Genomic DNA, 23246 nt, shown 5'->3' with positions numbered 1-23246 from the left:
TACTTAAGTTCTATTTAGGAATAATATACTGAAATTATGTTCGATAAAGACGTTGTGATATATATATATATATATATAGAATGGATTTCGTTTTCATTTTCTCTTATGATTGGGACATATGCATGCAATTTCAGCACTTTGTTTGGTTCCTTCATGAAGAAAATGAAAGTAGAAGAAGTAGAAGTGTGGAGAAGACAAAGACAACCACTGATTAAACAAAAGTTATTAATATTCGATTTAGGAGTTATTTCAATTTGACAGATAAATGCCCGAAACTAACGACAACAATATTGAACGTAAACATATATTAAAGTTACATTTTATGTTATTAATGCCAAAGATAACAAGACTAGCCATGTATGTGTGCATGCAAACTTTTCAAGGAAATCCACCTCCGCCACCAGCTCCTCCGCCAAATCCACTTCCGGCGCCACCGCCAAGTCCACTCCCAAGTCCACCGCCAGCACCGCCGCCACCTCCAAACCCTCCTCCACCACCTCCTCCGAGGCCGCCACCAGCACCAGCACCACCTCCAAATCCAGACCCTCCTCCAAATCCAGCTCCTCCACCGGCTCCGCCGCCACCGCCAAATCCTCCACCACCACCGCCCCCGAACCCTCCTCCGGCTCCACCACCAGCACCAGCACCACCACCAGCACCAAACCCTCCTCCGGAGCCACCACCTAACCCTCCTCCTCCACCACCACCAAAACCACCTCCACCTCCTCCTCCTAGACCTCCTCCAAAGCCCGGACGGTGAAAGAAGTTCTTCTCATCCCTAAAACCACCCTTCTCACTCCCAAGCTTCCTTGCATCAATGGTGCAAACAAGCGCACCAAGAAGAGCAAAAAGAAGAACCCTAGAAACCATCTTGTGCTGGCCAAACGAAGCAATCACTTGCAAACAAGATGGGTATTGGTGAGGACTACGAGTGAAGGAAGTAGGGTTTATATAGCAATGCCCCTAAGCCAAAGGCTACTTCAAAACAATTTTATCATCCAAATCATCATCATAATCATTATTATTACATACCATTATCATTATCATGCGGAAAACAATAACTTTCTATGTAGTTTAGTTAGTTTTATGAATGTTTTTTCTTTTGATATATTGAAAATGGAGATGAATTATTGCAGAAGATGCTTTAAATTGGATCATCTTCTTAACCATGCAAACGCGTTGTTGTTCATAAATGCTTGCAACTGGCAGTGTTTGAAAAAAGGAGAAAAAAGCTGAACCACTGAGGCATCTCAAGGGACCCACTGGTTTGTGAGAGAAGGACATTCACGTTGCTCAGAGTCTTCTTTTCATCTGTTTCTGCATGGGCCTCCCTGCAACATCCACCTTTTCAATTTCAACATTCATTCTTTATCCATTCAATACAACTCTTTCACCTCAAATTCTATGAATTATATATTATAGCTTTCTAGTATAACTTCGATTATAATATAAATTTTTAGGGTTTCAAAGTCTCAACTAGAAAATGTGGTTGAGATTATATGAGGTCATGGATTGACCTTTTTTACCCCCAAAGAGAGGGTAGAGTGGCTTTTACTTTTTGAGAAACCTTAAAAGGAAATTACAGTTTGAGGAAAAAATATTATTGAGATGACATTTTGGGGAATGTTGGAATGTCTCTTTAGATTTTCAATTTCACTTTTTTCTTGTTTAGATCGTACCTTTGTGAAAAATGGTGATTCAGGATTTATCACAGTTTTGGCTCTTGAGAGAAAAAATGATTGTAAAGTTGAAGAAACTTATGAAAATAATTTGTTGTAAAAAAAAAAAAACTATTGGTGTAACATGTTGTTTTTTTATATGTGAAAAATATTTATGTACACCCAAAAGGTTCATATATCGAGATTTTGAAACTGGATCTTGTAAAATCCTGAAAATGACACCTGGAAGGGAGAGATAGATGTCTCAATCAAAAGAGATTTAACATTTTATAGAATTTTCTAAACCACAGTTCATCTCATTTTTTCATAAATCTACATCTCTCTAAAACTCAAACATCTACCTTTTCTCCTCCTTCTCTCTAGAAATTATTCATCTCCTTTCATCTTTTTCTCAAACAGCCACCATATAAGCAATTTGGGAGTCAAGATCTTTAATCTCCACCGATCAGAGTTTGGTTTAGAGTTGGTAAGTCTTGTTTTCTTAAATTATTGTTAGATTTTGTAACTTTTAAACACATGCAAGCCAAGTTTCTAGTTGCATGTGTTCATCAGTGTTCTTTTCCCAATTCTGATCACATTTTTGGTCTTTTGGGTGGTCTTTTCTCACCAATTGGTGAACTGTAGGCGTTTATAGGAATTTCTGGTGGTGATCGAGTCTGTAGTTGTTGAAGCTGTTCGGTCTGATTAAGAGGTAAGGGAAGCTAGATAATTGATGTATGAAGATGTTGTTTGATAAATATGCATGTGTATGAAATTGATTAGGATAAAGCTGTATGAATGTAAAATTGGATGAATTGGGTGTTCGGTACTGTTGGTGTGGAATAATTGATGTTGTATTTATGATGATTGTGTATCTGTATGATTATGGAACAGTGGTCGAGTGAAATTGGTAGGGTTTGGTGTCGATCTTAATTCTGTAGCTTTTCTGCAAAATTATGTAGTTGCTGAAGGTCTTTAATTGACCGTTCGGCTTTTATCTGGTGTTTGGTCTTAACTGAGTTCTGCTATTGTGGATTCTCAGTTAATGACCGTTCCGTTTAGTATTGATTTTCAATGAATTGTAGCATTTGGTCTAGACATAGCTTTTGTTTATAAACAACGTTCGGTCTGTCATAAGCTATAACTGTTATTGACCGCTCGGTCTTGAACTGTCTTGGTAGTGCTCGGTCAAATGCCAACACTCGGTTTCAGTAGTGCTCGGTGATGCACTAAGCACTCGGTCTCATCATATTACCAAAATTATGTAATTGAAATTGAAACTAAGAGTGTTCGGTCTAAGCTCGTAGTATTCGATTTAAGCTCTTAGATTTTGTTTATAAGCTTTAGTATTTGATTATGTCCAATTATAGATGTTCTATAATATTCAGTCAATTCTTTGGATTCGGTCTAGTAAATACAGTTCGGTTATGGTCTTTGAATAATGAGAAAATGTTTTGTCTCACAATAAGTATTTGGTTCAACTAAAGTATTTAGCCTAGTTATAACGTTCGGCCTAAGCCTATAGTGATTAGTCTAAGATAATAGTGTTCGGTATGGTCTACTAGTGGTCGACATTAATCAATAAGTGTTCGGTCTAATTCAATAGTACTCAGATCAAGCTAATAGTGTTCGGCTCATGCTTGAGTTTCACTCTTTCCATGATCGTTCGGTCATGTTCACCATAGGGAAACAATATCCCGTTCGGTCAGGTTCACCATAGGGAAACCATATCCCGTACGGTCAGGTTTGTAGATAGGAGGTGTTCTACCGTCAGGTTTTGTTCATAATAAGTGTTGATATTTTCCAAGTCAGTTATGCTCCATGGTGATGTTGTTTTAATGTTCGGTTTGAAGTTATTTAAAGGTGTTATGGATGAGGAAAGATGTTGTTAATGATGTATGGTATTTAAAATGTGATATGAATGGAATAGTATGAATATGAAGAAGCATGATGTGATTTGTATTATATGGATATGAACGAGTGTTCCAAGGAGGAATATCTCAGAAATGGTTATGAAATTGTAAAGTATGAATATGGTCAGACTAAGTTGTCGTTCATCCTGACATTCTAATGTTCACCGAGTCTCAAGTAGAGAATGGTGGCGCATGTAGTGAGAATAGCAAGAGGCCTGGTTGCGTATAGCTTGGGGTTCCAACTATCGGACTAAACTCATGTGTAGACTTGAGTTTCCAGCTACAGTGAGGGATGAAGGGCTAACCTTGTGTGGCGGCTTGGGTTTCCAGCTAGGGTAATTCTGATGATTTTCCATATTACCTTTCCACGAGTGCAAGAACGTCGTAGCTACATAGTTCATACAGTCCGGATAGTCAAAGTGAAAGTGGTCGGTTATAATATGTTGGCGTGATTTCTGTAGAAGTATGATTGTTTTATGTGTTTGTATGAAATGAATGTTTACATAGTTAATTAAATTACACTAGCTTACCCTTATTTTCCTGTCTTGTCATGTTGTCCATTCAGTCGTCCTTGTCTTTGCAATAATCACCATGTGGGTGTGAGCAGAAGGTGCATAAGTTTCTCTGGAGCAGGCGCTGGCATAAGATGATTGTCTCCGCTAAGAGTAAAACTGTTCGGTCTTGACTTTGTTTTGGTATTTAGTATAGGACCATTCGGTTAATACATTTCTTGTATAACCGATCGGTCTGCCCTTTTGGGTTCTCTCAGTGTAGGTTTCTGTAAAGTTTTTAATTTATGGTTATTTTAGGATAACTGTAAGTTAAACTTTATTTTCTGTAACTGTTCTATTTTTATTGTAAATGTAAGTACTCTTAAATATAGTTTGCAGCTATATTTTTGGGATGTTACATATCTGAATAAAAGTTTGTGTGAGATCGATCATGACTTTGTGTATATAATATTATTTTTCTCTTATTTGTCTTTTTTCTTTTAAAAAATGAGATTCTATATTAATTGAATAATGATGTATTCCATCTCATACCCACTAGTAAAAAATAGACTTTTTAACTCACCAAATAGGCTTCGGTCAAAGAAAAACCGAAATATATCCGAAAGCGGTGGCAATCTTGTATTTTAGACGAACTTATATGCCCCGGTTTGTGAAGAACCGAAGCATGTAGTGCATATTACCTCGGTTCAAAGCATAACTGATGCCTAATACAATGTAATAAAAGTCACGTGACCCTCTGCAAAACTACGTTTTGGCCTGACACGTGATCTAGTGCTTCGGTTCTAAACAGAACCGATGTTGAAATAGGTTTATGCCTCAGTTAATGCAGAACCGAGGCCTAAGATTCTGTCAAATCCTACCTTTTTTACCTGACCTGCACTGCACCCTACTGCTCATTTCTCATACTGCTCATTTCTTCTATTGCTCAAACCCTACTACTCACTTCTTCACCCAGTTCCTCCCACAACTAAACCACACCACTGCCAACCCCAAATCTGGTGGCGGAACTTGAAGAGGCAGACCGCGCAGTCGGCGGCGACGAAGGAAGAGCGACGTGTAACAGAGGAGAAAGTGAATAGCAACAACGTGTCGATGACTGAGGCAGCGACGACGGCGGTGGACGAGGAGTGGACAATCTCCAGTGAGATGCGGCGGCTGAAGGAGAATATCGGCGTGGCGGAGGCGGATGCGGAGGGCGCAACGGAGGAGGAGAAGCGGCGGAGGAACCAACGATTGAGGTGGCGGAGGCAGCGGCGATTGAGGTGGCGGAGGAGGAAGCGAACGGCGCGGGGACGAATGGCGCGAGGACGAACGACACGGGGGCGAACAGTGCAAGGAGGAACGACGCGGGGACGGGGATCTTGTGGCGGTTTTTTTCTTGTTTCAGAGTTTGGGTTTGTGTTGTTCTTTGAATGAAGAAGGTACTTCACTAGTGGTGGGATTTTTGGGTTTCAGGAATTTGGATGATGCTGAAACGTGAAATGTGGTTTCTGTGTGCAGGTAATGCTCTTTTGAAGTTCAGGGAAAGAATAGTGGGTGACCATTTTGGTGCTTTGTCAAATTGGGTGGATGATGATTCATCTTTTGACCCTTGTAATTGGTTTGGAGTTGAGTGCTCAGATGGGAAAGTTGTGGCCTTGTACGTGCTGATTTTTTTAACCCTTTTTCTCAGAAACTGCTTATTTGTAACCAATGTTGTTTTGAACAATAGTTTCCTCTGTTTTGAAATTTGACTTGAGTGATTTTGTGCTCAGAAATTTGAAGGATCTCTGCTTGCGAAACTTATCCACATAAATTCCAAAGATTCAATATGATTGGCTAAAGAAGAAAAAAAAGTAAAAAAAAGACCCTACTACCTCGGTTCAGGCTTCAACCGAGACAGTAGAGGGGGACAAACGACTCTGGTTCATCAGCAACCGAGGTATAATCTTACAATTTTATGCTTCGGTTCTAAACCGAGACATAAAGTCTACCACTTTTTACCTTGCCTGAATATGCCTTGGTTCAGGAACTGATACCTATTAGCGAAAATAACTGTTGTCGTTTCCCCTTACTACACTAGTGACCATTTATATAATCATTTTACAAATATTTACATAGTAAATATATTGTTATTTTATTAAATAGCAAAGATTCATATATAATTTAATATTTTATTATTAAAAAGAGGCCGCGATTTGCTTGTTTAGAAGAAATGTAAAAAAATAAAAACAAATGGTCGTTTAAATTTTTTGCTTGCACACTTAACTCTTTTTTTTCAAATACATATTTTAGAGCATCTTATTTTAAGAAATTTTTTTCTATTAAATTATAATTTATTTAATTAATTAATTAATTTTTTTTTCATTAAAATATCTCATTACAATTTGATTATTTATAAAATTTTGTATCTATGACACAAATCAGCACCTTAAATTTTAATACGTGTACTTTGAAAATATATAAAAACAGTTAAGTTAATCTAATAAAATTAATCATTCATTATTTTAATTAAATTATATATGTTATCAAATATGATATCACCCAATTGTCAAACTGCTAGTGTGACATGAATCTTTATTAAATTTTGTTTGGGAGTTATTTTAAACAATATTTTATTATTTAATTTAAAATATTTATTTATTCAAAACTCTCTATTTTTATATTTTAAAAGAATGAATACAATACTAGGCTATAAAAGTAAGTCAACTCTAAGAATGTTTTATTTTTCTAATTTGTTTTATAATTAATTTACAATTGAAATGTTTATCTATTTTAATCAAAATTAGTGTAAAAGTACTAGTTGAAATTAGAGTATATAGTTGGACGAATAAATAAATTAATTTTCAAAACTATTCAAACATTATTGAATAACATTTTTAAAAAAACAGTTAAATTATCAATTAAGTAGTAAATAATTAGTATAATTAACCAAACATGTATAATTAACCAAACATTTGTTTAAAAAAAGTTAAATTATTGTTGGTGGATTATTAGTAAACTCACTTTCAATCTAACACTCAAACATGTATAATTAACCAAGTTAGCTCACTGAGTTAAATCCATTTTAATACTTATGACAACAACTAATTAATGAAGACATATGGAAGCTTTTTTAGTATTAACACAATAAAACTAAAATATTTGTCTTCAACTGAAATCATTCTTATAATGTTATAAGTCATTAACAAATATCTTGGAATGATGCTTTCATATTATTTTAATTATGCAAATACTATCAGTATCTTAGATCATAGTTAACAATCAATTTTAAACACATAATATTCTAATTATGCTTAAGAATGTGATTTAGGCAAAGCTCTAATCCTTAAATCTATCGGTTATGGTTTTAAATTTTTTTTAGCTGGTTATTATTTCCCTTCAAATTAATAATACTAAGTAGAGAAATCATGTTAAAAATATGAGACAAAACTGGTTTTCGACTTCAAAAGCCTATTCAAAACTGGGTTGTTCAAAATTCGTTTGGTTTGGAAGCTATACCAGTTTGACTATTCCAATTTTAAATAATTAATTAAAGCAATTCAATGATTTTTAAGTCATAATTTTCATTTTATTTTTCTTACATATTTTAGACTATATTACACAAAAACCATTGAATAACAATCAAATTTAGAGATCAAAATAATTTTTCATTATATTAACTAATCACCTTTTATAAACTAAAATTTATTAATATATAAATAGTCTCTATTATTAATAAAAAAATAGAATAAGTTTCTGAATTAAAGTTTAAATTGATTTCTAATATTATATATCAAGGTTTTAACTATTTATGATTATTTATAAACTTTGATAAATAATATAATTTAGATTGTAATTATCAAATCAATTATAATTTTGTATTTGTAATAAAGATTATTTTAGATATTAATAATTTTTAATTTATAAAATAATGTTTAATTTAATCTATATTTCTTGTAGTGTGAGTGTGTGTGTGTGTGTGAAATTACTTATTTTTATCTTCTCATTTATTTTATTATGTGTTATTTATATTCATAGGATACAAAATTTTAAACTCTTGAAAGGGATGAAGTTAGTTTTAGATTAAGAGAAAAAGAAAAACACAATAGTCAAAGATAACTGCATTTTTATAAACACTGTAATTTTATTATTGTTTTATTTTGTGAGTGAACCTTTGGAATATATTTAGTTTGTTTATGAATTTTAATTTGTAACATTGTAATTCTATTTTGTATTTTGGACCTCGATTGAAGGCCTCTTTAGTGTAGGTCACAACTTCCTACACCTAAAGTAACTTGGCTAACAATACCTTTTTAGTACTTACTGGTTTGAATATATTTTTTTAAGTGCCTGAAAAAATATACTAAATCTATTATCTAATTCATCATAATAAAAAAGATAAACAGTTCAGAAAGACTTTGTCATTTTGACTACTCTTGTTAGAACTTTGTTAAAAATTAATTTACATTTTGTTCTAGTTTTATTTCTTCTGGGTTTTTGTGTTTATATGTTGATCCATGAAAAGTTAATCAAAGCTTAGTGTTGTATTATTGTGTTAAACTTAATCAAAGCTTAGTGTTGTATTATTGTGGATTCTGACTATTCTTTAACACTTTTGTAACCCTTTACCCAGTTTAAAAATTTGTATACAAGCAAATAAGGTTATAGATTCATAATTGTCTATTAGCTTTAGTAATCGTGTAGAAACATAAATTACTACTTTGTTTAACGTTATTAGTAAGATAAAAAAAAATTAATAGGATTGTTTGACATCAAAAAAAGTGATTGGAACTCTTATCTATTAAAAAACATAAAGAAATACTTTATCTGAAAAGGAAAAATGCATCTTTCAACCCAGGATTTAGAAAAAAAAATGTATCTTTTAACTCATAATTTAGAAAAATGTATCTGAGGAATTTATTCTTGTAATCCTAAAAAATCAACTCATTCCCTTTCATTCGGAATCTTCATTCTACGTTCCACATTAACCTTTCATTCCGAAAGAAAGAAAGTCTGAATTAAACTTCATTTTTAGCAGGCTTATATATTAGTATTCCGCAGTTCCTTCCTGCACCTCCATGAATTTTTGTCTTTCATATCAATTTTATATTTTAGAATATATAATGTAAAGTGTATTTTTTATTTTGTATTCTATGATGTATAATTTAAAATACAATTTTTTGAATTCCAGAAAACAGTCCTAAATAATCCAAAATACATTTTTTATTTTGCATCATAAAATGTATAGTTTACAATATAAAAAAAATTATATTTCAAATTGTAGAAATACAATAATTTAAATTTATGGGAGTGAAGGTTGAAATGGCCTTAATAGTTGAGACAAAAACCCAGAACAAAGAGTGTTTTTACTTTGGACAAAAATGAATTGAAGAAATTGAAGATGTTGAAGTAAAATTTCATTGTGTGGCAAAACAATTTATCATCCATCCAATTCAAAGGTAATGGCCATTTAATTTCTAGAATCAACTACAGTTATATTCAGTTCAGCAACTAACACAAACATCATTTGCAAGTGCAACAATGAATAAAACTTTCATTATTTTGACTGATCATCCTTGTACAAGCCCAACCCAACAAGCAAAGCTGAACAAGAAATTGACTGTGGGAATATAATTGGGGCATTTCATAATACATAAAAATTTGCTATTTACTAATCAAGACATGGAAAAAGAATAAATTAATTAATTTACAGTTATCCGGCAGGAGGAAAGGGGAGAGAAAAGAAGAAGAAAAGCTGAACTTGGTCTAAACAACTGTCCAATCACTTTCCAGAGAGAGAGGTTGTTCGACGGGGTATAGATTTCCAGGCTTAGGAGGCTTTTTTGAAAATAAAGATGACTTGCTGTTGTCAAAGAAACTTGAGAAAGAATGTCGAACCAGCTTTTTTTCATCGTTTACCTCTTCTTTCCATACACACTTGCTCAATGGTTTATCTTTGCCACCAAACATATGGCTAAGTTGCTTTAACCGGTGCTTTGGTTCACCAGTAGATATCCGGCGTTTTGGTACACTACCACTCATACCTAATTCTTCCATCACCTTTACTATCTTCAGTGCCTCATCTGGATTCACCATCATTTTCTCCACCATTTCATACATCTACAGAGGAACATAACTATTATTTTTTAGTTTCTTGGACTGAAGTTACTATTAAACAGTTGCCAATGAATATTATCAAAACCCCACTTTCAATATTTATCAGTCTACATTCCAAATAACTACTGTTTAATCCTCGGGTGAACAGGTCCGCGTTGAGTAAGACATTGAACCCAAACACTAAAGAGGCAAATTAAATATTCCCATTAGGTTAAAAGTAAAGGGTGTAAAGTCTTACAGAACTTTATCAGTCCGAAGTTTCACCTTTTTATAGTTAACGACTCCTTCAAATTGATGGGTGTAGCAATATTCGAGTTAACTCACCGGATACATTTTCATAATTCCCTTGTGGGGTAAATTTTCAGTACTCCCTATTGCGTCAGAAATTACCAGTACCACCTACTCTTGCATCTAATTTATCAGTTTAGAAATTTTCTTTATTTTTATTTTAAAATATAACACAGGGAAAAATTAACCATATGAAGTCAGCTGTAGTGGGAGAGAGGAGTATGTACTACAGAAAGACTACAAAAAATTCCCTTTTAAATATTAGAGACTCTCAAGGATATCAGGAGCTACAATGAAGCTTCATAAATTAGTCACTTTAGTGTATGAGTACCAACCTGAATAAGCTCATCGAGTTTCTCATTGAATCTGTTGCTTTGACAAGCGGTAACTATGTAGTCCTTGCAGTCATTTAACGATTTTGAAATATCAACATCACCAGATAGCATATTTTCAGCAATTGAAAATCCTGAACCGAGCTGTAGAGTTAAGACCAGAAAATTATTATCAGAAAGGCATGCCAATGTTGCAATCATTGATTAATAGTTTACTTTTTCACTACCATCTGCCCTTGATATCTAGTCAACGAAACACAAGCTGAACTGTATAATTTTTCTTTTAATCAATTAGCTGATATATACTACATTTTTTTTTAAATAATGTACAAGTTAAGAGCAATTAAATAATTATAACAAAAAGTTACGATAAAGATAAGAGCAAATGGTTTCATCTTTTCATGCACCTCAAATGGGACCATCCAAGTCCATAATAAGAAGCAACTATTTCTTACTTTAATCAGAAAAAAGGTTCTACTAAATGTTGGTCCATTTTTCATCATTTCTACATAACAAAAACAACTCACGTGGGATAAAAAGAAGCGAGAGTGAGAGAGAACTAACAATAGAAACAAACAGTTGTTCAAAAAGCTCCGAAGGCGGGATGTCCTCAAATGCATCTAGAATACCCTCCCTACAAATGAATAAAAATCACAATTGAGTGAGACGGCTTCACAAGGGGGGTATCCAGGTTATAAAAATGGTTTATTTAGACTTACACTGCCAAATCCTCATCGTAGAGAGGTGCCTGTTTAACAGCTGGAACTGGTTTAGACGTTTCCCATAATTCACGCCACAAATTACCTGCCATCAACGTGTAATGGAGAATTCAGCAAAGTTTCTATAGAACATACAAAAAGAAATAAAGAGGCCCAAAAAATGTCCATGTTTCTTACAAAACGGGTCATAATGCAACTGCGTTAACGGTCAGGATTCACTTATCTAGACCATCTTTTATCCAATATATACGATATTCAACATAAGCATTATAAACGCTATAAAGATTGAGAGACAGAAACGTGACAATCCATATAAATGTAATGACGGTATAAAATACTATACATCAAACAACTTTTTAAAATTATAAAACATGGCACAAACACTAACAGTTTTTGAACCTTGTAATCATGATAAGCATGAAGGCAAAAAGAAGTCCAAGAAGAGAAATTAGAAGTGAAGCAAAAAAATAAACAGGATTGCATAGCCTTAGAGAACTACTGATAGGATATAGGGTGATAGAATATAATGAGTTTAGGATAGCAGGAAGAGGAAATGAGAGGGCAGTTAGGAGGGAAGAGTTGTTTGATAGTTAGTTAGTTAGTGGGAAGGAGAAGAGAGACTTTATAAATAGGGTGTGTATTATGTACAAGGGGATTATTCATTTGGGTATAGACTGGAAATTTTTTCCAGTGGAGGGAGAGAGGCTTCCTTGGTGTGATTCTTTGTACATTGTTTCATTCATACATCAATAATATACACATTGTTTTGTGTCTTTTCGTGTGTGCTTGAGAGGAGGAGAGTGTTGATCGGCTTCTTGACTAAAAAAACCTAACAATTTGGTCTGACCTGCCAGATCCTTGGGAGAGGAGCGAGATGGAAGCAAGAATGAAGGCACTGGAAGGAAGGTGTGATACTGTGGAGAGGTGGGCCAGCGAACAGAAAAGGGTGCCAGCAGAATGGAGAAGAAATGTCCAAGAAATAAAAGAAATGCTGCAGAAATCCAAGAATCACATAAATGACTCAGAAATAAGTAAGAAATTTGTCAGGAAAGGAAAGAATGTGGGAGAAACAGGTAGGGATGTTGTGCAAGATAGTTTGCTAGACATCAAGAAAGCTAAGAAACTTTCAGATGAAGGAGAAAATTCAACCGATGGGGAGAAGAAAAGAGAAATGAATAACAGCACAGAAGACGGGGTTGTCCAATACTGTGGGGGGGGGATGTTGTTACCATCACATCAGGGAGTAGAGGGTCAAAAACTGTTGTTTTGAGTGTTGATTTCTTTGCAAGAATTAGATGGCAAGAGAGGAGAGAAGAAAATATATGTGAAGAAGAAGGCAATGACGAAAACTGTGATGGAGACGTTAGTGTGGCAGCAGCTGAGAAAGTTGCAGAAGTTACTGCTGTAAGGGTGGATAACGTGACAAATGTTGGTAGGAAAAATACATCAGGTGAAGACCATGATGGGAAGGTTGTGACTCTTGCTTCCCCAAGTAAAGTTGCAAAAGTTGTTGTTTTTAGTGGAGATAGAGTGGTAGGTTGTGGTGTGAATGTCAAAACAGTAATGAAAGGGGAAGAATTGTTGAGGCCTGGGGTTAAAACAGTGGTGTTAGAGAGCAATCCAGTTGAGTCTGTTTACAGAGCAAGAGAGGAACTTCTGCAAGACATCAAGAAAGGAAAGAAACACTCAGGTGGAGGAGAAAATTCAAGCAATTGGGAGCAAAAAGGAGAAAAAGATGCCATTGACAATAATGGAGCTAGGAAGGGTGAGGAAAAACCAGTTTTTTCGTAGGTGAAAAGAGAAGAGTTGACCACTTATGAAGGGATTGACACCCAAGGTCAAACAACAGGGGCAACAAATGCTTCTGAAGTTCAAAACACCAAAGGATCAACAAAAGCACACCCAAATAGCAAAGAAAATGTAGTCCAGGGGTTCAAGACCTGGCATCAAAAATCCAAGAACCTTTCTTGGAAAAATCTGGCCACAAATCTACTAAAGATAGTTGAATGGAACAGGAGAAGCATTCTATGTGAGAGTTGGGCAGCAGTAACACAGATGGGGAGTGTGGAAATTTTACATGAGAGTTTGCAAGTAGATGGAGCAGCTGCCGAAAGTGTTGTTACTATAAGAGCCGATGAAGTCAGAGATGAGATTTTGAGGATTTCACAAAAATTGGGCTAAAAGAATTCAGGAAGAGTGGAAGTCATTTGAGGAGGATTTGTCACAACCTAAGCCTCCAGACCTTAATTGGAGGGTATTAGCCAATGGGTTCCCTTCATATGATAACACGATGCCGAAGAGGAGCCATGAGATCAAGCTTCCCGGTTTCAACCTTGAGGACAAGGTTGTTCTGCAGCGGGGTGTAATGATAGATATAGGGTGATAGGATATAATGGGTTTAGGATAGAAGGAAGAGGAAATGAGAGGGCAGTTAGGAGGGAAGAGTTGTTTGACAGTTAGTTAGTGGGAAGGGGAAGAGAGACTTTATAAATAGGGTGTGTATTCTGTACAGGGGGATTATTCATTTTTTGTATTCATTTGGGTATAGACTGGAAATTTGTTCCAGTGGAGGGAGAGAGGCTTCCTTGGTATGATTCTTTGTACATTGTTTCATTCATACCTCAATAATATACACACTGTTTTGTGTCTTTTCGTGTGTTCTTGAGAGGAGGAGAGTGTTGATCGGCTTCTTGACTAAAGAAGCCTCTCTTTCATTTTTATGAGGAATAGTTCAACAGTGGCTTAATCAGACCTCAGCCCTATTCATAAATGCTGAACAGTATATTGTGATTACATATAACAATACATATGCTTCACTATAGATCCTGGGGTATGAGAGAGATTATTTTTTTCTTTATAGGATCTTCTAAATCACAAAAATTCCCTCACTAGTCTGTGCTTGAATAATTTCTACTATATACAGTTTGGATTTTATTCATTCCTTCCACACACCTCAGCAAACTACAACCTCAAAAGTGAATAAACATAAATGATTGGCATTTAAAATGTACCAAAAGTTTATCACAACTGGTTATGAGATACAAGGAATCAATTATTTTTGTTCCAAGCCAAATCAGATCCATATGGCCAGATAACATACATACTGACCACAAAAATGAGATGGATTATCAATGACCACGGGTAAGATGTTAGTACACCAACCTTCCTTTTGCATACGTAGACTTAGTTGACCTCTGGTAGACATTGACTCATCGCAATAAGAAGAGTCTCTATCCTCAGTTCCCTCACTTTCAGTCCAGTCAGGGGGAGAGTACCATCTCACAAAATCTTCCAAAATGCAACCAGGATTTGCAGCCTAAAACATTATCACAAACTGAACTGACTTAGAACACCATTACATTAGACGAATTTCAAGAATTAAAAACACCAGTAAGGAAAGTTCTCTTGAAGGGAAAGTCTGACCTTGAATGCCTGCATGTCAGAGAGGAGTTGAGAGCATCCAGCACCAACACTGACCATACAAGGTAAAGAAAATTATCAAGAAACGCCCACCCAATAGTAACTATAATAAGTCTAGAATCTATTAGATCATAGATGCATATATGCAGTAAAATGAAGATGACATTTCCATAATAAGAAGACACAGTCATCAACATATAGCAAAGATAAATTTAGTGAATATTTGTTGATCAACTAGTCCATTAGCTCAAGATCAAGAAAGAGGGGCAGGGGAGGAAGACCACAGTAAACATCTACACCACTAGTACACGTTAGGAAATTATTCATTCTGGGGAAATAAAAGCTCTCAGAAAGCTCACTACAAAAGCAATTATATCCAGATCGTTTACACACCTTCCTGTCCGGAGCACAAACTCCTCTGTCTCTTTGATCAAATCTTCTGTAAGCAAGGGTCCCTCCTAAAAGAAAATTGTCAAAATTATTTATGACACATCAAATACTGAAGCAAATTCAAATATGTAACACTACAGGAGAAATAGCTATCAAACCTGGGTCACAGGAGAGAATGCAGGCTCGCCTGTTTCAAGTAACATCAGATCTCCAGATGGGCAATCAGCCCCAAGTCGAAGAACAAGCTCTCCAGTCCTTAACCTTGCATGTAATAAAGGAATTGCAGGAATATTGTCCGTGTACTTTGCTGGTTCTAATGTATTTAAATTGGCTTCCGCCATCATAGAATTTAGTGATTCAGTAGCAATAATATTGCGCCTTTTCCGAGAAATGCAACAATTAATTACTTGAAATTTTTGATACAGAAGACAATATTTCAGATCTGGAATGTCATCTTGCGGGACTCCAGGTAAATATTTCCCTTTGGACCAATGTTTTCTCATCTGCATAAGTAAAAAATTCAATGCACACTCGTTTAGCTTGATATTAGGAAAGAACATAGCTTGCTGACATTACTCTGGGCACTTCAGTCCTGGTTACAAATTCTTGAATGGAAATTTAAGTAGGATTTCGTTCCATGGACAAGTAGTCGTAACATTATAAACTTAGGTAAATAACATGACGATAATTCATAAGTTTTGAAGGACTCTAAAAGTATCAAACAATAAAGCGTATGAGTAGTTTACAGCTTTTCTATCCTTTTTCTTTTTTAGTTCTTTTAAATTATTTGCAAAGGGAAATCGAGGAAGTATCAGTTGGAAGACGATTCATTAGACCAAACTCTAAAGTCGAAGATCAACAAGGGGAAAAAATCACCGGAAAAGCAAAAGAAAAAGGTGATCAATACAAAGAAAAACTACTTTTCTCTTTCTCAATATGGAATCATGTCAGCTCATGTATTTACTAATAATGGACAAAATCGTATCAAATTGAATAAAAATATTATACTGGTTAAGATAGTTCAATCCTCGACAACATCAGCCATCAAACAAACAGTAATTTGAGCAAATATCTTACAGATTATACAAACTAGAAACAATCTAGAGATTAAATGAAATCTAAGCTTCTAGGTCCTCAATAAAAGAAATTGCATAATATTAAAAATAGAAATTCTTATCGAGTTAGACTTACTTCAGCAACAACCCTGCACCAAAAAAGAGCCATTTCTTGGAGCGTCTTGAAGTTTCCAATTACTTCAGCTAGCTTAGCAACTAAGCTTTCAGGAGGAGCACCATGAATATCTCTTGACAAAGATGATATGGAAGTTTCCTCTGCATCAGAGTTGATCTTCCTTCTAAGGAACCTTCCTTCTGCAACAAAGGATGTGGAAGGTCATCACAGAATAATGCAACCAAAAAATAAAAGTATAGACATAAAAAAGCTTTGTTCGTGAAATTATATCATCACTGAGCAATCTAAATTTCATATACCTGGATCAAACAATGAATTAATCAAATACAGAACTTTTTCATCGCTACTGAACTCAGAGGTAAGTTTGGCCTCCTTTTCACGCAACACTAAAGCCTTCATTGAAGAGAGACTTAAGCCTGCCCTCTCTCTGGCAGGTGATGAACCTCTTGATGAAGCTATAAAATCTTTCATTGAGTTTGTTCTCTTTCCAGCCCTAGTTAAAAGGCCCAAAACTTTAAGAAGCTACTCGAATAGTTATTCATTAAGCTGAAAATCTTTCTGAATAACAAAAACAAGAATCTTAATATTTATGCTACTCTTGCTTTAGCCATTATGAAGAAAATTTTAACAGCCATTATTACTGTTAGGCTTAAAAAAATGCATTAAACAACTGAGAGTAAGAAATAGGGCTTTCAGTTCCAAAATTAGGTTAAAGAATCTAGCCATATTCAAAACAAACCATCTTAAAGCAATCATTGGATTGCCAAGAAAAAGGTGAGCATAACTTACTCAAAAGCTATAGCCAACTGCTTCAGGACAGACGATGGAGGGATGAGGTGTTCAGTCGCAGCAGCTAAGCCTTCAACCTAGGGAATTGATTCAGAAGTCTAAAGTAAGTTTTTTCATCAGACGTCATTAAGAATATGTTCAGTTTACTGGAAACAGTTATCGGGCAGTTAACCATGACATTGTCAAGCATCTAGTAATTTGTCACAACTATATACCATGCATGCATTAAATTTTTTCCTAGCTTATGAGCAATGACAGTGATGCGGTCGAAAATGTTCGTGGCTGACAACTGGTATACATTATCAGATTTTCCTAATATATTGGACAACTGCTTGGAAACTTCAGGTGGAAGATAAAATCATCGAATAACCCAAATCTTCTTACCTTGGCATCAAGATCATTCTGCTCATTCAGAATGTACGAATGTTCATAAAATGGAGCGGAGGCCATGTTTATGTCGCCAACTTTATCTGTTACTTCAACTTCTTTTCTCCCTTTTCGAATGTTGTTTATTCTTTCTTGCCAATCCTGCTTTGTTCCTATATGCGGAGGTCTCCACTTTATATGCTTCAGTTCATTGAGAAACTATATCATTCAATTACAAAAGTATCAGTTATGCAAGTAATTATACAGTCATCCCAGACATAACACCAGCAAACAAGAGATCTTGCGCCGATCATCCCAACGCAAAGAGATACTTAGAACCATAACACCTGTATGGTTTCAGGACAAAACAGATCCTATCTTTCACAAATAATTACAAAAACATCACTTTATGTTTTATTCTATTTCCTATTTTCAAACAGTTATCAAAAAGTAATTAAAATTAAAATGCTTTCACAAATAACTATTGCAAATTTTCATTTGATACATAAAGTGACAAACTTCCACATATCAAACGTAGAACCTAGTATACGTGTACACTTGGACTAACTTATTTTTCAGCCCAAAAATAAATCAGAATTCCAACCAACAAGTACCTCTAAAATAAGCTAATCCAAAGAAACACAGTATCTTAATTTTCATTCCAAACTTTAGCTTCAATTAAAACAAAATAAATCTAATCCCATTTCATAATTACAAAAAAAAAAACATAACAAGTATAGTTCCATTTCATAATTTAAGGAGGAAAAATTAAGCACCCACAGAAGTGGAATAAATCAGTACCACACACATTTCCACAACGTCATCCCGTAAACGCAAATAAACAAATTAGATTAAAAAAATAAAATTAAACTCAAAATCTATGTTTCCAAAAACACTAATTACACACACACAAATACACAATCTACGCATTACAGCAAGGGAACTCATTTCCAAACCTTGGACTCGTGTTCGCTCCGAGCAGATTCATCGCCCTGCCGCCTCCCTAACTCGTCGTGAAACTGCTTATCTGAATCTTCACCGATCAAAATACCGCATCAATGCCAATTCAGCAAATTTCAAACAAAAAAACAGAACAATCGAAAATTCCAAAACAGAAAAAGAAAAAAAAAACGAATCGCATTCCAACGCAATAACGAAAGAGAAAACAACATACCACACGCACTCACCTGGATCGGTTTTGAAGTCCAACAGAACACGCTCCGCCTTCGCAGCAGCGGAATGGATCGCGATGCGCGCCTTGGACACGAAGGAAGTCGTCGTGTGAGGCTCCATTTCCTACACCAGGGGTCCGCACGCTAAGTTACAGCACAACACAACACGGTTTTTTTCTTCTCAGCTAACACATGAAGGAGCATAGATAAATAGTTAAATAGATCGAGAAAGAGAGTGCAAATTGTAGAGTGAATTCTGAAACAAACAGAACAAGTCTAACTCCAATACAAAGATAAAGATAAAGAAGAAGAAGAAGACTAAGTACAAGAATAAGAAGAAAGTGTGGTGATGCTGATGACCAGGTTAATGCATAAGCTTCTTCAAAACTTTCAATTTTTTATTGAGAAACATAAAATGTCATAAAATATTTATTTTATTTTAAAATAATAGTATTTTAAAGTTTTCATACGTTACCTAAGAGATTTGTTAACTATTTTGGTTTATTTATGATGTTAATGTTATGACATTATTAATTAATATTAATCATCATATATAGAAGTATTATTTGAAAAACTCGCTTAATAGAATTATGGTGGCAATATTTTTTATGATATTTTTGTTTTTTTTATATTTGAAAAATATGGATATTGTTTTTACTTATTGATCCTGGATAAAGCAGGTTTGTTGAGGCCCACAGACAAACAAAACGTTAAATGATAAATGATATATATATGGAGAAAAAATAATTATACTATTTTTCTTTTTTGTAATTTGTTACTTGCTAGCTATAAATTATGTTGATTAAGCCGGTGATTAATAAAATGATTAAATTGTGTAACTTATTAACAACGTGGTAAGTGACATTTAAATAACTTCAAATGTGTTGAGAAGAAATTGTATTAGCCTATGGACACAGTCTTTAACTAATGGAATTATTCAATGACTTTTCTTGATTGAACAAGTTTAATTTTAATGCATTATTATTAATATAAAAGTCATTATCTTTTATTTTATTTTATTTTTATTATCATTATTGTAATATAGTGACAATAGTCATTAGGAATAGAGTATGTATTGTAAATTTACATCTTTTTAATATTTAAAAATAATTGTATAAAATTAAATGCTAAATTTAGCGTTATTACTACGAATAAATAATTACTGGATTTATAATATTTATTTTAAAAATTGTTTAATTATTTTGTGATTGATTAATAGTATGAAAATTATTTACAATATTGTGAACTTTTGTGTGCAGACAATAAAATATCAATGGAACTCTATTGTTTTAATAATTATATATACATATATATTGAGTAATATATTTTTTTATATGGTAAATATTATTTTACACATATTGAAATAAAACTGTATACCCTTCATTAGGATGACAAAAATAAAATATTTAATTTTAAAAAAGTCAGTATTTGGTGCCAGTTAATCTTACACACGTTAGTTATTATATTATATAATGAATTTACTTACAATAAAGAATATAGATTGTCGAAGAAGACAATGAGAAGATATATTTTATAGATAAACGTAATTATAACTAAAAAAGTAATTTGCTTAATTTAAGAGAATTAATAATTAAGGAGTTAAATTTTGTGCCAATTGTCTAATCACCAATAATAAGTTACATTTTTTTATTTAGTTTTCCATCATTATTAAAAAAGCTCCTAAGAGATTTTGCTTATATACTCTTACCCAATCAAATTACAGGCGAAGTCAAAATTTAGTGTGGACACGTGTGCATTAATGCTTCCAAAGAAGATATAAGTAAGAGTGATGATATATGAATACTCAAGTTTGTATTCTATACCTACTTAATACTAATAAAATTGTATATTTTTTATTTTTAAATATAAAATAATTTAAAAAGAAATAAATATAAAATAGAAAATAACTTTTTTGTCGGATGTTAAATAAAGGTAAAAACAATTAAGAAGTGTTCATACATTATTTTTATTTTTTATTCATAAAAACAAAAATTCTCCAAATAGATTATTTGGAAGTTTATTTTATTGAATAGCATCAAACTATACTAAGTAAAAATTTGATTTTTGATGATAAAAAGTTGATAGAAAAAACACTTCATAAAAAAAGAACATCATCATTTTTTATTCCAAGAATCAATTTATCAATAGAAAAATAAGATAAAAATAATCATCAGATAAAAATAATCAACCCAAAATTATAACGTTAATACTTTAAAATCGTAGAAAAAAATATGATTATTGTCTAATGATAATCAAATAATAATATATCAGCTTAGACTTTGAAGACACATGGGTCAATACCTCAAGAGAGAAGACACTCAAACACTTATATAAACAACATGATAGATCACAACTAAATAAATATAAGATAATTAAGCATATTAGGAAACCCTAAAACTAAGTAAGCCTATGAAATATAGCCCAACAAACATGGTCATGCAAAAACTATATATAGTCATTATTCATAAGGTGTATCGATAGAATCATTTATTTCAACATTCACTGCTAATAACTTATTTGAGCATCGGAATATCTTTGCAAGTTTTCTTCATTCAACACTTACCAACAGAGAACATATCGACATCAGTGATAGATGACACATTGACCTGAAGAGCAAGAAGTCGAGTAGACACGTGTGCTTCTAGGTACACTCGACCTAGCAAGAACAAATACTACATGAAAAAGTGTACAACATAAACAACTCTTTTATACTTTAAGATCTCAAATACACTTACACTCTCCATAACAAAAAATTAACTTTCACAATATTCTACGGCAAGAGTACGAGAAAATCTAACACAAGCTTGAAGTGTCTTAACCTTATGATGACTAAAACTATGAATTTAAAGTCTATTATATAGTTATTGACACTCACTCCATAACTTATCATTGATTATGTGAGACTTTCCAAAATGTATTATTTCATCAATTCAACGCATAACCAAAATTTAACTCTCACAATATTCTACTAAGAGAGTATAAGAAAATCAAACATAAGCTTGAAGTTCTTAGTCTTGAGATAATTAAAACTATGAATTTAAAGTTCATTATATAGTCACTAATACATATTCAATAACTTATCATTAATGATATTAGACTTTCTAAAATGTATTATTTTCATCCATTCAACAAAAAATTTGTTTATTATATGGGTCAGCAATGAGAAAATTCATTTAGAATTCAAGAAACTAAATTCAAATAAAAATTCAACAATACAAGACGTCGCATAAAAAGTTGGTAGGAAGTTAAAATTACACTTTCCTGAAATATAATTTGGCCATTTATCCATAAAATGTTTCAAACAAATAATATAAATAAAAGAAAATCAAAATCTTTTCGAGTTCTAAGTGATTTTCTTATTGTTAATTGTCATTAAAAAATTAAGATAGAAATTGAATTTTTGGAGATTCGAATTCTCACATGGTTTGGTAAAATATAAACATGTAAATAGTTCATTTGTAAATTATTAATTAAAATAGTATTATTGATAAAAACTTTCTTAGAGATTATGTAACATTCAATTTTAATAGTACAAAAATACTAAATAAAATGTTACAAAGATGATAATTAACAAGAAAACCTAGAGATTTCTTGTGGAAAAGGTTTAAACTTGATTAACAAAAACATAATTGTGTCCCTCCTTCACCCTTACCCTACGTTGGATTAACTGGAAAGGCATCCCCCTAAGCTCACCCAATTTAAAGTGATCATTGTAAAAGAGAAAACAATCACAAACAGACAAAGACAAAAGGGTAAGTTAATATTATAAAAGAATCAAATCATGCAATTATAAAACATCATATAACACAATTTATTTTCAAACCAAATCAAACCTAAGGATACAGATAAATTCTAGACTTGACCAATCCGAATATATATATTGATGTCAGACTATGGCAAGTTATACACTTGTAATGGTGGAAAAATTCCCGCCCTTTAGGCTACGACACAATATTAGTCTGTTAGCGGTCTATGGACAAAGAACTTCAGACCATAAACTAGGACTTCCTGCTACTCCTCACCACATAATCTCCTTCTCTACTTGAGATGGAGTGATTATTGGAGCGTCAAGATAACTTTTAAGATTGAGTCCCTACATCAATACAATACTCTACTTGGAACAACCATCAAGAATTTTACCTTAGAAACTTTTTTCAAACCATACTTCATACATAACCTCATGCATAAACCATCATAGTATTCAATATATATTACCAAACAAACCTTAAAGTATCAATATATCTCATATTCATTAGAAATAAAAGAAAATAAAGTAAAAACCCGAACTACAAACAGGGAGCCCAACACTAGAACCCCGACGCTCAATGCCCAAATGCACCACTCAACGGCCATAAGTTAGAGAGTTCACTAACTACATGACACTCAGCGCCCAGAGTGGCGCTCGGCGTCTTGGAGCC

At 33.4% G+C, this 23246-nt stretch overlaps 2 protein-coding genes across 3 annotated transcripts; both read right to left on the bottom strand.

The window, feature by feature from the left end:
• Positions 1–211: 211 nt before the first annotated feature.
• LOC108321939 (glycine-rich cell wall structural protein) lies at positions 212–967 on the bottom strand. The gene has a single exon (XM_017553858.2). The coding sequence runs from the start codon at positions 868–870 to the stop codon at positions 379–381; it is 492 nt and encodes a 163-aa protein (XP_017409347.1). The 5' UTR covers positions 871–967; the 3' UTR covers positions 212–378.
• Positions 968–9570: 8603 nt separating this feature from the next.
• Positions 9571–19209, bottom strand: LOC108321946 (uncharacterized). 2 transcript variants are annotated; one of them, XM_017553866.2, is made up of 15 exons: positions 19155–19209; positions 18844–19013; positions 18613–18689; positions 17675–17875; positions 17291–17367; positions 16801–16994; positions 16502–16680; positions 15469–15813; positions 15314–15378; positions 14924–14972; positions 14663–14816; positions 11501–11585; positions 11346–11415; positions 10785–10925; positions 9571–10164 (listed from the first exon to the last, which is right to left on the bottom strand). In XM_017553866.2, exons 2-15 carry the CDS (start codon positions 18947–18949, stop codon positions 9811–9813), a joined length of 2097 nt encoding a protein of 698 aa, XP_017409355.1. In that variant the 5' UTR covers positions 18950–19013; positions 19155–19209; the 3' UTR covers positions 9571–9810. The 2 variants fall into 2 exon arrangements, with proteins under 2 accessions (XP_017409355.1, XP_017409356.1); XM_017553867.2 differs by lacking the exon at positions 19155–19209 and having other exon boundaries at positions 18613–18683; positions 18844–19148.
• Positions 19210–23246: the final 4037 nt, after the last annotated feature.

The sequence above is a fragment of the Vigna angularis genome, chromosome 6 (genome assembly GCF_016808095.1).
Source record: "Vigna angularis cultivar LongXiaoDou No.4 chromosome 6, ASM1680809v1, whole genome shotgun sequence".
Classification (NCBI taxonomy): Eukaryota; Viridiplantae; Streptophyta; class Magnoliopsida; order Fabales; family Fabaceae; genus Vigna; species Vigna angularis.
This window is presented reverse-complemented; position numbering and strand designations above follow the sequence as displayed.